The sequence below is a fragment of the Lonchura striata genome, chromosome 1A (assembly GCF_050655825.1).
Source record: "Lonchura striata isolate lonStrDom1 chromosome 1A, ASM5065582v1, whole genome shotgun sequence".
Classification (NCBI taxonomy): domain Eukaryota; kingdom Metazoa; phylum Chordata; class Aves; order Passeriformes; family Estrildidae; genus Lonchura; species Lonchura striata.
Window position 1 is genome coordinate 59,470,666 of NC_140741.1, and position 14,624 is coordinate 59,485,289.

Genomic DNA, 14,624 nt, shown 5'->3' on the forward strand with positions numbered 1-14,624 from the left:
AAGTGCCAGCATATATTGGCTGAGCGTAGCTTCTTTGCTGCAGTGCTCGTGCTCTCTCTCCCTCTCCCTCCCCCTTCCCCATCTGTTTTTCTCCCCCTATAGTCTTAGATAAGCCTCGTGACCTTCACTTAATATCTCGTTAATAATCACTTAATAATTTTCAGCATCTTCTAGCAGATACCGGCTAAGTCAAATACAAGTTTTCTCTTTATTTTGCTCTTTCCCTCCTCTGACCCGGAGCTCTGAAGTATTGACTGCAAGCCGAGTACTGCCTCTTTGTCCTTGAGACGGGAGGCTTGAGCATTGCTCCCGATTGCCTGTGGCACCAACGGGATACGCTTCTGGGGAACTGCAATAGAGACTGGGTAAAGGGGACTGGCTCGTTTCTCTAGGTCTGTACCCTTGCACTGAGGGCACAGATAGCCCCTGCTTGTGCAGCCACCTGGAAAACTCTGAAGCCCCTCAGTGTTCAAGTGTGAGCATGTGGTTTGAGCCGGTGTGTGCTGTTGTTGGCATGGGACAGATGGGCTCTGTCACTGTTTTCTGTATAAGCCTCTGTCATCAGGTGTTTTAAAGTTGGACCTTTTGCATTTTACAAGTCCACACTAGCTGGGACAAGTTACAGACTAGGTAACCTAATTACCATCATCCCTCTCTAGTTGCAAATTTTTAGCTTTTTGAAGTACTTTTACATCTCTGCAGTAGAAAAAAAGTGCTTTTAAATGTCTGAAAATCTGTTCTGGCTCTAAGCTATTTTAACAGCTCTGATTTTATAAATAGTAAAGGTTGTTATTAGACCATAGTAAACTGTGCCCTTAGTTTTGGTTGTTTTGGTTTTTTTTTTTTTTTTTCTTTTCTAGTTTGTTTCATGAGATTTAAAATAAAGCAAATATGCACTTTCTGGTAGATAGATGTTTTTCTTTGCTTTTGGTATGAGAGAACTACGAAAGTATTTCTTTTCACTTAAATGTGTTTCATGCTGTGGATTCATTATGTGGATTGACTATGCATAGCCCTTACAGACTGCAGGAATAATAAAGACTGCTACATCTTCAAAGGTCCACTGAAGGGGTAGATATAACACTGGCTCAAACTTGTCACAGGGTGGTCTGACTTCAAGCAGAGCAAAGAGGAGATGTGTTCTTTTGTTTTACTGAGGTAGGATAAGAAAAAAGCTTTTATTCTGTCTCTTCATTGCTTTTCTGGGTTTAACAAGAGATATGCTGGAGTCTGGGATTTTTTTCTTGGTTTAATGTAGCTTACATTGTGACTTAATAAAACAATTTTGTTCCTGATTTATCCTGTATTTCAGAGAGTTTTGCTTCACATGAGCTGATTAGTTGAACTGAGTCTGTGTGCCTCCTTTTCCCTCCCCAATGAGTAAAAACTTTAGAACACTGCTGTTGTTTTCAATACTCTTAATTTCTTTTCTGTGCTTGGGTGTAATGTCCCGTTGTATTGATAAGCATGTATGTGTGTGGTGGGGGAGGGGGAAGCCCAGGTTAGGCAAGAGGTACTGGGAGAAGGGGGAGGCTTACCCAGATCTGCAGGTAGAGGACATCATGGTGCAGCGAGGTACCTGCTGCATTGCCCTCAGAACAAGCAATGACCAGCACATAACCCAGATCTCAGTGCTCTGAGTCATCTCCCCCACCAGATCTTGTGTTTTGGCATCATGTAAAACCCACTGGTGCAGTTGATCCTGAGCTTGGTTTCCCTTCTCACTGATGCAGTGAGGGCATGCTACAAACCTCCTACTCTGGTAGGGAACAGGCCAGTTTTGGCAATTGTGCAGCTCAAGGAACTGCCTAAAAACATTTACCTCTAGAGCAGCCTTCCCCACTGTCTACTACAGAAAGACTTTGGCAGTATGACTGGTCTATGTGTTACTTAACTCTTCTATATCAATAATGAAGGTGCCCGAGTTTGTTCTCTCCCAGTTTCAGAGAGTGCTGGCACTATGATAGCAGCAAGGAAACTTTTTGCTGTGGAAGATATGCAGGTCTCCTGGTAACACACACACAGAAGCAGTCCTGAGACACTGCACAACCTGCAGGTTGTGATATTGCCTTGGAGGAATTAGGCTTAGGCTTTTCCTGATTAAATGTAAAAAGTAATTTTGTGCTTCCATTTTAACTTGGAGTTTTTTATCATTTTCTCCATATGAAATTATTGTAAACCTATAAACAAGAGGTTTTGCAAAATACATGCGGCACTTAAAATATCCTGAAGACCTCACAGTTAATTACAGTGAGTTATTATGTTTTAAAATATTATTGTAAATTCAGATATTCCTATGCCCTAAAATAATCTACATTCCTACCCAACAATTTATCAAAAGTGTGGTTGTCTCTCAAAAATTAATAATGTTTAAGTAAAATAATCTTGTAAAATCTAATTTTGAACATAAGTGCATAATCATATCTGTTTTTTCCAATAAACATTTAAAAGCTAAAGCACATAATGTAATGTGATTTTCAATAACCTTGAGGGAAAAGGAAGAGAGGAAAATGATCCTGAAGTATTTTTTCCAGTTTAAGCTATATAAACTTGCAATGGGATGTTTGCATTTGGAACCTAACATCTGTGTACTGCAACAGAGAAGTCTGTGCATCTAAAATCCTTGCCAGCACATCTTGTTGCAGGCTAAAGGCTTGAAAAATAAAGATGCAATCCTCTGTAACAGTCTTGAGAGGTATAGAGAAGAGTGAAATTCCCCAAATTACATGAAATTCAAGTAGGTAGATGTGTTGTTCATTTCTTGGGAATTCTGTGAATGCTCTAATAGGGAATGCATGCATAGTACTTCCTTGTTTCACAGCATGGTGTCATGTTAATTCCTTTGCAGGGTGGCTGAAGACTGCATAGAAAACAACTGCAGGGAAAGAAAAAAAAAGCTCTGTTCCTTAGCCAGACAAAATCACCCAATGGTCTGATGAAGTCATTGCATTTTTTTTTTTCTTGTATTATGATCAATATGCAGTCTTCATCCACTTGTCTGTAGAAGCAAGTTTTTTAAAGCTTTTTACTCCACAAATATTCAAAAATATATATTTATATTGGGAATATGAATTGGTATATTTTTTACAGAAAGCTCACTCATTTATCCATCCTGCTTCAGTAATTTTATGCTTTCTATCTGCTCATATCCTTTCTGACAAAACTTATGCAGACAGCTATAGATTATCACTGGCTGAAGAATTCAGGCAGTGAATTAGCCATGCTCCAACTTCCCTCTCTGCCCCAGAATGGAAAGTAATACTGAGATATGCATGCTGCAGAGCTGAAGTCATCCAGGCAGCATTCTGGCTGGTGATTTTTTTCATGCTGTATCAGTTATGATTTAACCTGGCTATTTCTTCATCCATCCTTATCCACGAATGACCCACATGAAAAATCAAAAGCTGACTGCACCTTCTAGGCTTTCTCCCTTTTTCATAGAGCTAACTTTAAAGGTGTTCCTGAACATATTATCCCACTTAGTCTGCAGATTTTGTCCAGGATGATTTCAAGGACTTTGTAGCTTTAATGTTGCAGGTATTACAAACCTGTCTCTATATGTTTTGCAGCTTTAACGGGTGAGTTCTCTTCAGTGCAGTTGCTACTTTTGCAGTTTATGAATGTCTGGAAATCCTGTGTGTGAACACTGCTGCATAATCTGTCAGAAGTTTAGTGCTTTGGGGAAGTACTAGGCAGGGTGTGTGTGTGTGCTACGTGCTTTCTCTGTGTCAGTGGGGAAGGATTAGTTTTCAGACATTGTTACGTGTGTTCTGTGGCTCCTGTGCACATCCTGCCTTCTTAATAAGTGCTTGCATCCTGTGCCTGTCATATCTCAGGAGGGGATTGCATTTTCTGCTTTTGTACAAGTGCAAAGTGCTTTGTGTAGATCTGTCTGATGCTTCATGGAAACAATGGTCTTTCACTTCATGTTCTGCAGGTTTGCTCTTCTGTAACTTCTGCATAGGAAACACTGGACCATAAAGTGAGAGGTGCTCTGTGTGTTACAGAACTTTCTCCTGCATAGCAGAAGTCACAATTATGTTAATCCAGTCTCAATGTGGTAACAATGGAGCCTAGGCCTCTTTGACTTGACCAATATTAGGTGTTTGCATTCTGGTAATGTGAGATTGGTTTAGAAACGAGAACTTCTCATTGTTAAAAGGACAAATAACAGTTTTGTTAGGAGTTATGGGTTAGTTCTTCAGTATTCTAGTAGATGGGATCTTGGCACTGGAGCAGGCAATGCAAGTGTTTTAATCTTCATGAAAAACACCCTGAGTAGGATGAATATCACTAAAGCTGCAATTAGATCCCCAAATAATGGTGTGCAGCTCTTCACATTTGCATGGATTTTACTCTAGGAAAGCACAGATCTGAGAGAATGTCTTCAGAAAAGCCTCACATTTCTAAGACCTGTATATAGATACCAATAATGCTACAAGACCAATCCTTCAAAACAGTTTCCCTTTATGACTTCAGGAAGAGTGACAGCAGTCTGGCCTCCAAATTCAGCTCTGAGAGAACACTAGCTCCCACCAAATGGTGAACTTTGAACATAAATCCAGAGATTTCCAGACTCAGCATTTGCAATCTGATTGTCCAAAGGGAGGCTTGGTGTCTGTGAATCTTGGACTATTTGGTCCCTCAAAAGCCCATACTACCATAGAAAAGTATTTTTTAAAAGATAAACAAATAAATCATCTGAATGCATTCTCTGGCCATAAGTGAGTTCTAAAATTCCAGGATTATGTAGGTATTGATGATGATCATGGGAGATGAGTTTCTTGTGCTCTCTACAGAGGTAGAATACCAAAAGTTTGCACTTCCAGAGGGTGGTTGGAAATATGTCTAAAAGAGATGTCCTAATCTTCTTTAGAAAATTATTGTTGTTTAATATGCAGCTAGGAAGAGTAGACTTTTGTATAATTTATCTATAGACTTTATGTCACTAGTGCTGGGAGATTATTAAAATAGAGCCTGCATCAAAACAGCTTTTCTACCTTTGTCCTTTTGTTCTTGTTGGAACCCCCTGCAGTATTGACATTAATTTCCTATTTTATATAGTGCTTATGGCCTTCAAATATAGAAAATTTTTTCTGCATCTCTTCATTTTTGGATGATGAAGTTAATTAACAAAATCACTTGAGATGAGAAAGACAGAATCTCCTCTGAGCCAGTTTGCTGTATGGAAAAGCTGGTGATTAACTGGCTTGGTGATTAGCTGTTTTGGATCAGCAGGAGATATATTCCCATTTTTGATAATTTTCTTTGAAGAAACTGGTTTTCATGAAAATTAAGCATAATATTTTATACATGATGTATTAGACCACTGGAGACTTTTTCTAAATGGGCTTAATACTTCTTGGGAAACCACTCCCTGTAAAATGCCTGTTAAAATCCAGAGCTTTGTGAAGTCCATTGGTATTTACCTATGTATCCTGGTAGACATACAACCTCTGTACATATTGTTCATCTATCCCCCAGCCTCAATTCAATTATTTTCTTGTTTGTTCTCTGTGTCACTCTCTCTCCACTATTTTCCCCTGGTATGTACTTTTTTGCCTTTTTACATATCGATTTGCCATCATATTTTCCTTAGTTTTGGCTTTCTTTTGTATTGGGGGGCTGGGGAGGGTTATAATCATGCTAGTTACCATCCTGTACTGAGTTTCATCTAGGCAGAGCACTGCTCTGAATCAGTGCCTAGAGACTGCAGTCCCAATATATTGTGAAGAATGCATAAAAAAATGGACAACAAAAGGCAACAACAGACAGGTTTGGCCGGACAAAAGGGCTGGAACTTAAGAGTCAAGTAAAATGTCAGCCTTGTTATCATGAATACTCTTTTCCTTAATCTGGCAGGAAAATAATACATGTTGTAGCTGTGGAATCTGAGATCAAAGAACCACAGCAAAGAAGAATTAAGCAGGTGATACTGGTCTGAGTTATTTCAACCTCTTGGCAGTTTCATGCAGATATTGCTGCTTTGGTTTATGTTTAGTGTTTTTGAGGTTATTGCCATAAAAATTATTTATTTTAGATGAGGAGGAGAAAATGAATTAAGTTAAATGCTCCTCTGCCCTCAAGGGAAGGAAAAGTATTACCTCTTCTAATTTCTTGTTGTCCTTTGTTCCCAGAGAAACATCTGCAGCATCTGATTTTCTAGCCTATGCCATTTAAATGAACTCTTCCAGACTGGTGAAAATTCCTGATCTCATTTAAATTAAATACAGGGTAGTCAAGTTTCTACCCACAGACTTACTTTTGTTTTGAATGATGCTGAGTGCTGCTAATAGTCGTTCTATACTCTGTCTCTTTGTGATAAGCACGAGATGAGCCTTCGCATAAGAAATTCTTTCTAACTGATCATACTGAAATTGCTGTTGAGCCATAGACAGAATTTCCCTATTTTCCTTTATAATGTAGGATTTGTAGTTTGGATTTCAGAAATGCCTTGGTAAACTATTGAATAGCCTTCTACTTCAGCATGCTTCATGAGGTTTACTTAATTTTTATTTCTAATAATAATAGATTCTGAACTATTCTAATTAATATATTGTGGTACAATTCTGGTTATACAAACAAGTTTCCATCAGTACTCAGTGTCCTATGATGCTACTGCAGCTTCTCATTGCACTATTGTCACCTGGAATAGTTCTGCAAAAATATATGTATTCTTATGTAAGAAACATACAACTTTGTTTTCCTTTTTTACCTAAAAACAAACATGACTCAATTGTTTTATGATTAGTACATTATGTTAATATACCACAACTTTTGTGACAAAATCTAGGTCTAAATTATCCAGTTGCTTCCTGTAAAGCTCAGTAAGATCAGCATTCAGGTAGCTCTCTTCCTGCAGTTTTAATTCCGCCTCTTATATTTCAGTTTCTGTGTCTGATCTTATTTCTTACAATTCTTCACTTTGTGCTTCTGCTTCTTGCTGGACCTCCTGTCCCTTGACCCTCTTCCAAGCTGTGCTCCATTCTGCCTCCAGCATTTCTCTGTCTGCTCCTTCTGTCCTTTACCTGCTCCTCCAGACTGTGTCCCACTCACATACTGGTGTTTGTTTTTTGCTTAAAGTTTTGAGCCTTATGCAAATATTAACTCAGACCACAGAATTGTGATACTTCAGCAGCACTTGTGCCTGTCACCATTCTTTGCAACAACAGCCAAAACTTTCTATGAATTTTTTGTGAAACAATGCAATGGGTGTTAAGGGTGACATGCCAATGCAGAAGTGGGAGCTCAGATTTCAGTGTTATTAAGTCATTTCCTTACCTTAAGATACACTGCTTGAATTGAAATTTAATATATGTTGCAGTGAGGAGGCATAATAGGTCTGTACTTGTCCTGATTCTCCTTGTGTGATGTTGGTTGCTAGAGGGTATCACCTCTGCTTGTAAGTTGAGAAGGGAGACAGGTTCAGGTACTCCCTGTCAGTTCCAGGAGGGACAAGGGAAGAAAGAAGAAAGATAGATGTGGCACATATCCACTGGGGTTTGGTGGGATTTTTGGGGTATTGGGTTTTTTTTGTTGTTGTTGTTTTTATTTGTTTATTTGTTGGTGTTTTATTTTCTTTATGACATTTTGCTTCAGAATCAGGTTGTGATGAAAGAAACCATGCATTTGGGAATTTCTACTTGCTTTCAGCTATCATGTGATAGCATGGCAATTACTGCACAGGAACTTGTTAATTGTCAAAAATTTAAGTGCCTCACTCAAGATCACACAGGAATATGTCTTGGTTCAACCCAGGACTCCTGAAACCTGTGCCAGTACCCTGCCCATCCCAGGCTAGCCTGTTTTCCCAGAGTGACAATATAGGGGAGGTGAAAATTTAAATATTAACAGGTAATTCTAAATAAGCTACATTCAAATACACAAGGTAAAGAATAAAACTTCCAGGCTTCTAGTTTTTAAAACAAGTAAGGGACCTCAAAGAATTTTTAAAAAAATGAAAAGTTTTATTTTAAAATAAAAGTTGTTTTAAAGACAAAATTGTATTGTTACAGAGTGTGGAGAAATATTTAGGATATTTGCTAAGTAACTTTGATAACGTTGCAGCTTGTCACTGCCTGTTTAAAAATTCCAGTTGTTCGTTCCAGGGCATATCATGATGTCTGGTTAGTTTTGATGTGCTCTGATTGCAGTGCAGTCCAGGCTAAGTAACTTGCAATTGCTGTGTTTCTCTTTCACTGTTCTCAGGCATATGTCGTGTTTGTTGAATGGGGTCCAGGGGAAAATGTGTTCTGAGCCCACACTGTCAGCACTTACATCTTTTGAACTGCACTTTTAGAAACATCTGTAAGCCTGTCAATCAGTTTTAAACCTTGGGTATGGCTTTGTGGGTACTTCATTGAACTCTTTGATACTAGCACCGCTAGTTTTATTTTCCTGAATACTGTGGGAGGAGGCAGTGCTGAGCATTTAAGAATTAATAATGCTGGAATATTGGTTGGCTGTATTATGCGAGATCCTGGAGACTTTAGTCGTATGTTCATATACGGTGTTTTCCCTGAGTTATCTTGGTTTCTTTTTATTTTCCATGTGAAATATTTCATTCTGTCTATGATCCAAACGAGGCTCCAAACAAAAACCAAATATTTCCTGATATTTGTATTTTTATTGCAATCACTGATTCTACTAATGTCTAAATGGCAAATAATTATCCTTCATGCAAACTATGATATAAGGAGACATTATTTCCATTCTTGGTGTCATCTGTTCTTATTACTTCATAAATATGGAGCTGAGGTTTTGGATGTGAAACGGAGAAATGCTCATTAGCTTAGGGTCCTGAATGTGAAACATCAAGGGCATGATTTTTTTCATGTCTTTATCACATTATAGCATTTTATATAATCAAAATAAGGCTTCAGTGGTCACTGAGTGCAGCTATGAGTGCCATAACTTTAGTGTTGCCTGCTGGGTGCTTGGACAGTGAAACATTCCCTCTGAAGTCCCTTCCTTAGCAGCGTAGAAAGCAGAGGAGGGTATGCAGCTGAGTACCCCAAATTAAAACCCAAATTCTTTGATCCTGAGACAAACCTTTGTCTTCAAGAAGTTTCAGTGTGTGTTTCTGTATGGCTTTTCCTGTGCACAGAGACTGGACAGAGGCCAGGTGGAGCTGATTCTTATCATAGAAATGTCCATCCTAAGTGCACACTGAGGATAAAATTTTCTGTGTGGTCTGAAATTAAGACTCCTATCATGTTGCATAAGCACAGAAGTGCTGAGTGTATTTCACAGATGCGGCCTTATTCCTGGCACTTTTTAGGCACTTGACACTGCAAACTCAACAACCTTCTGATATAGTTGCATTACATGTCAACACCTAAATATTTTAAATGACTTCATAAAATCCAGTATTTTCATCCTCTGATATTAAGAAAAATGTTGGCTATATATGTAAGGTATTTGAGAGTTTCAATTTTCATCTTCCTTGTCTTGAGCATAGTGAGGGGTCAGCTTGGTAGCTGTGGTTGACATTCCAGGGCTGGTAGACCTGTCAGGAGAGGGAAGTACATATTTTGCTACAAAACTTCCTGTTGATGGCATTTTAATGAAACTAAGGGTTCCATACTTTCACAGACCTTTTTATCTTGACATTCCTCCTCCTTCATGATGTGATGCCTGCTAGCTGTGAGATCCTGGGAGAGAAGGTCTTTATTCTTCTACAATTACAGTGATGCCCTTGAGCTGTAAGAGGGGAAAAATACACCACATCTATTGCTGACAAAACAAAGGTATATAATTAGGCAGCCTGTAACTTAAGGTAATTTTATATTTTTTACAGTAATAACCATCTCTCAGAGATTAGATAGATAGATAGATAGATAGGCATTCACAGAATCAATTAGGTTAGAAAAGACCTTGGAGATAATCAAGTCCAACCTGTGACCTACCACCACATTGTCAACCAGATCCCAGGACTGAGTGCCACATCCAGTCTTTTCTTAAATGCCTCCCACCGTGATGACTCCATTACTTCTCTGGGCAGCCCATTCCAATGCCCAATTACTCCTTCTGTGAAGAACTTCTTCATAATGTCCATCCTAAACCTAATGTTCTCCCTCTGAATTTCCAACAAAGATGTTTTAAATTTGCCTGAGCAGATTTCCCAAGTCAGAAATGACATTTTAAATCTTAAGGCATCTGTGTTTGTGTATGCATGATTAGTGATTTTATAGCATATTCATTGATGTGGTTAATACTTTAAAGCTGCTTTTTAAAATGAAAAATTGATGTTGATTAACTATTATGTGAGCACAAATTCTGTCTTTACAGTTTCAGTGTTATAAGTAAATCCAGTTAAATTGTGGAAGTGTTTTTATGCCTTCTCATTCAAATAATTTTAGCAAAGGACTTTACACAAGTAGTAAAATTGCAATTGATCAAGTCCAAAAAAAAAAAAAAAATCTTCTGTCCTAAGTGCTGTGAGTAAAGCAACTAATACTTTGCTCATGTGCCCTTGAAACTAGCCTGGGCACTGTCCAGTTTCAGCAGCTTTGCCAGCATCTGGCCACGGGCTGGACAAGGCTACGGGAATGCAAATTTTGAATCAGCAATAGCCTACTAAATGCTGCTGGAGTGTTGTTGGCAGGAAGATGTCACAGCATGGCATCCTACAATGCCTGTGGCTTTGAGGTGGTTTGTCACCTGCATTTTGCTGTTCCAGGGCAAGAACAAGAATTCTATTTAATGCATAATCCTAGGAAAGGGCCTGAAGTGGTCTGTCTGCTGGGGTCCAGTATACACCTTACTCTGACTTCAGCTGAAGGAAGATTATGAGCTAATTTTTCATGCTTTACAATAATTTATTTTAATTACTTTAGTGATTGAGCTATATCAGGGGGAATATCATGGGCTGAATATACTCTGAAGCCAAAACCAGAGGATTGCAGAACTCAGGAAACAGTACTAAGGATGTTGCTTCAATCATTGTTTATCACTTAGAAGTGTAACTTGAATGCATCATTTAAATGTTTTTACATGTAATCATACTAACAATTGTAAGCTAAAAATACTAATGCTCAGGAGGTGGAGGGAGCTATGTGCATAAATAGAAGTATGCAGAGCAGGATGGTAGGTTTATTTACTCTATATAGCAGTTTTAAGGCACTAAGCATCCAATTCTGTGTCAAAGAAATTAGAGACTTATTGATTTCCTCTAAAGGGTATACATAAAATGCTCATTTTCCCACACAGACCATTTCCTTTCAGCATAAGCAGACATTTATTAGCTGATTTAGGACAAGCCAGGCTTGCAACCTTCAATAACTAAGCCAAGGGTCACCTCTGTGTTGAATTTCATGCTTTGTGAAAGTCTGGAGAAATTTTTTCTTACTCTTCATATGAAAAGCCTGACACACCACTAATATTCTACCCTGTTAACTGTTAGATGCTGAGCACTTTGGTGCAATGTTAATCCCCTGGGTCTAGTGCTGCCATTTTGCTGAGCAAGCTCAGACTGCAAGTGTGATAAAATAATTCAGAGACAGGTGCTTTCAAAAAATGGAGTAATGCAAGACAAATTGCAGATCTTCTGTGTGTCAGTAGGAATTGATATAATTGAAAATCTTTGAAAAAGTTAGAGATAATCCAGTGCTGTGGTTTGTGCTGTACAACTACAAGTATAATGCTTGTCTGCCATTTTCATTCTTGCAAAAATATTGCCTGGCTGAGGCAGAAGATACTGCTAATTTGTAGTCAACAGTACTCCAGTAGTTGGAATTTACAGCATACAGTGATACCTGACTGGTTGATTTTAGAATAAATTCACAACCAAAAAAAGTTTAAAATCCAAACCCAGCTTGGTGCAATATTTTTGATTGTAGTCACATCTTCCTTAATGGATGGGTATCAGTTTCTATAAAGCACACCATATTTAAGGTTTTAGTAAATGGTCCATGCAATTAACAGTAAAGGGGAGTGAGTGAGAGCAAATGAGCTTTGTCTCATTCCTGCTTGGCACATTAAGTACCCCCTAGTTTCATTCTTTTGCTCAATTTTTCTCTTTCATACAAAGATAGTGAGCAAAAACCAAGAAAATTTTGTTTTTTTTAAAAGCATGTGATGTCTAGCACCTGAGATTGTGGGACCTTGGACCCTATTGGAAACCGAATAATTTTTGTGCCTTGTACAGATTTCTAAGATCTATCATTCTTTAGTCTGTTTTGGGTAATGTCAAAGTCCTGAGAGAGAAATCTCCATTTCTTACAGAATGTCTCATAAAATACTGAGGTCAGCACAGCAGCTGGTACAGAGGGGACAAGGATTGAGCAGCTATGTGTCTGGTTTTGACAATTAATGGTTGTCTTGAGTAGAAATCCTTTGTGGAGCTGGGACATGGAATATCTCCTCATTTCTATGCAATTTTTTGGCTAATTCTAATTTCTGCTGTTTGAAAAGGAATGATGCTGCTAATGCAAAAGAGATGAATGACAGTAACAAGTGGAAGTGTGAATGATGAGGAGCAGCAGGGTCAAGAGTTTTCTCAGCACAGTTTGCAGTTTGTGAGCAGCACAGATGTAGAGAACTTGAATCTGGATCTTTCTGTGGACATTCAAGTCAGGTATCTGGGAAACAAGCAGAGTTGTTTTTTCGAAATTTCTCTTGCCTGCAGCAGAAAGGTCACTTAGTGATGTTAATTAGCAGTTATTCATGGTGATGATTTAGTCTCACTCCATAGATCATCCAGCCTTCTGGATGCTCTGGAATCCAGAAGCAGGAGACCTGGTCCATACAAGGATAGTCTAAACAAGGAGTTACCTGATGTAGGAACAATGTATAAGGCTATAAAAATCAGTGCTGTATCATTTTGTGTTTAAATAGACTTTTATATTCCTCAGGGTTGAAAAATAAATAACAAGGTGAGAGGGGAAGTTTTTTCCCTTTCTCTTCATTTAGGAAAAAATGTGGTTTATTTTAAAAGGGAATTGAAGGTAAAGAATAATGAAATAGGGTAGGAAGTATATTTTAGATATAGAATTTGCACAGAAAAATTGAGGGATGTATGAATGAGGATAGGATATAATGTAATGAAAAATTGCATTTTTCACTGCTTTAATGCTCTAATTTTTCTTGTACATTTTTCTCTTTCAGAGCCATACTCAGCACAAAAAACATAGGTAATTAGTCAAATAAATAGTCTAAATCTTCATGTTATAATCACAGAAGACTCATGGATTTTATGGACTCTAAATTCTACATTGAGTTTGAAGGCTAAATTGATAGAACATAACAATTTCTTGCTTAAAGTCTATTGAACAATCAACTAAGAAAAGAAAAAAAAATACTTTTCTGCTTTAATAGTATTATTTCAGGATCATTGGATAGAAATAGCCCTGAATTAATCAACAGCTTAATTTGACAATTCATTTTTATTGTGAGGCATTCACTTGCAGACAGAAAGAGTACCTTTGTTCTAGCTAGGAGAATTGCTGGATATGTGTAATGGTCACTGGAGATAAATACCCTGACTATTTTGTTCACACACTGCTAACTTTATTGATGCTGTCCTCTGTGCTGTGGGCACCCTATGCTATCATTTTTGATGGGGAAGAGCAATTATTCTGTTTTCTCTGGACTAAAACCTACATTCTTCCTGATTGCTAAAGAAAACTAACCTTAAATGTTTTCATGCAATCCTAGCCTTGGGCGCTTTCCCAACTGGAAGGAACACGATTTCAGAGGGTTAAGTCAATGTGCTTCTACTGCAGAAACCTCAGGTATGACAATTTGTGTTCAGAGATGATCTCATTTAGCCCATAGTCATTCATTTTGCAGTTTCCAGTGTTAAACCATGGTCCCAATGCTTAATTCAGGATTGAAGTGGAGAGTGTTTCTTGCTATGGTTGTATCTGTGAGCTTGTAACAGTGGGGTGTCTGAGGAGCCTTTTTAAGGAAATTGAAAGGGATAAAAAGAGGTTATTCTACCACAGCATGAAACTGAGAAGAAAGATTTCCATCTCTGGACCTACTGATGCTGACCATGCTTAGCTGGGACAGTCCTAACATGTGCTGACAGCCCACAGGGGAAGATACCTTAGCACGGGCAAAAGCACCATTCAGACTAGGCAGGCTCAGTGCAGATCCTCTGCAAACCTGCACAAAACTTGCAGGTTCAATTTGCACAGAATTAATTTGAACATAATTTAAGTACTATCATAAGGAAGCTAAGCTCTTTTTAAAGTTTTTTGCCACATAGTCATTTTTTCAACATTGTCCTAAACAAGGTTTGGATTGCCTCTCAGTTTATTTTATAATGGTGTGAAAATAAATACATAGGGGCAAATCTGACACTAAAAAAGTATAGTAAAGCTAGTAAATAAAAAATGTTTTTGTCCCATAAACATGTTAAAGTATCTGGACAGAACTTATACATTTTTATAGCTCCCTTACACAGTGAATTAACTAAAATAAGGAGAAAAGTAGAAGACAATTATAGAGTTTTTAAAAATACTGCAGTTCTCACACTGTGACCTTTGCACAGTCATAACAAGACAGTATAAGAAACATGAAATATGAATGCTAGCTTCAAGATGAAGGATCTTGCAAATTTTTAAGGGAGTGTTCTTGAAAATCTAGATTGAATTGTAGTTCTCTACCTGTTCACAGAG

General features: G+C 38.0%; 1 protein-coding gene across 13 annotated transcripts in view; it reads left to right on the forward strand.

Moving 5' to 3' along the window:
• Positions 1-14,624, forward strand: part of ANO4 (anoctamin 4) — a 200,469-nt gene that overhangs the window by 29,019 nt on the left and 156,826 nt on the right. Inside the window, exon 1 of one of the 13 annotated variants that reach the window (XM_085568922.1) lies at positions 5-13,733. The exons of the other annotated variants lie outside the window; for them this stretch is intronic. Within the exon in view, the coding sequence (XP_085425048.1) occupies positions 13,637-13,733 (97 nt within the window). The 5' untranslated portion in view covers positions 5-13,636. Of the gene's footprint in view, positions 1-4; positions 13,734-14,624 lie in introns of those variants that run through there. 13 annotated transcript variants of the gene reach the window in all.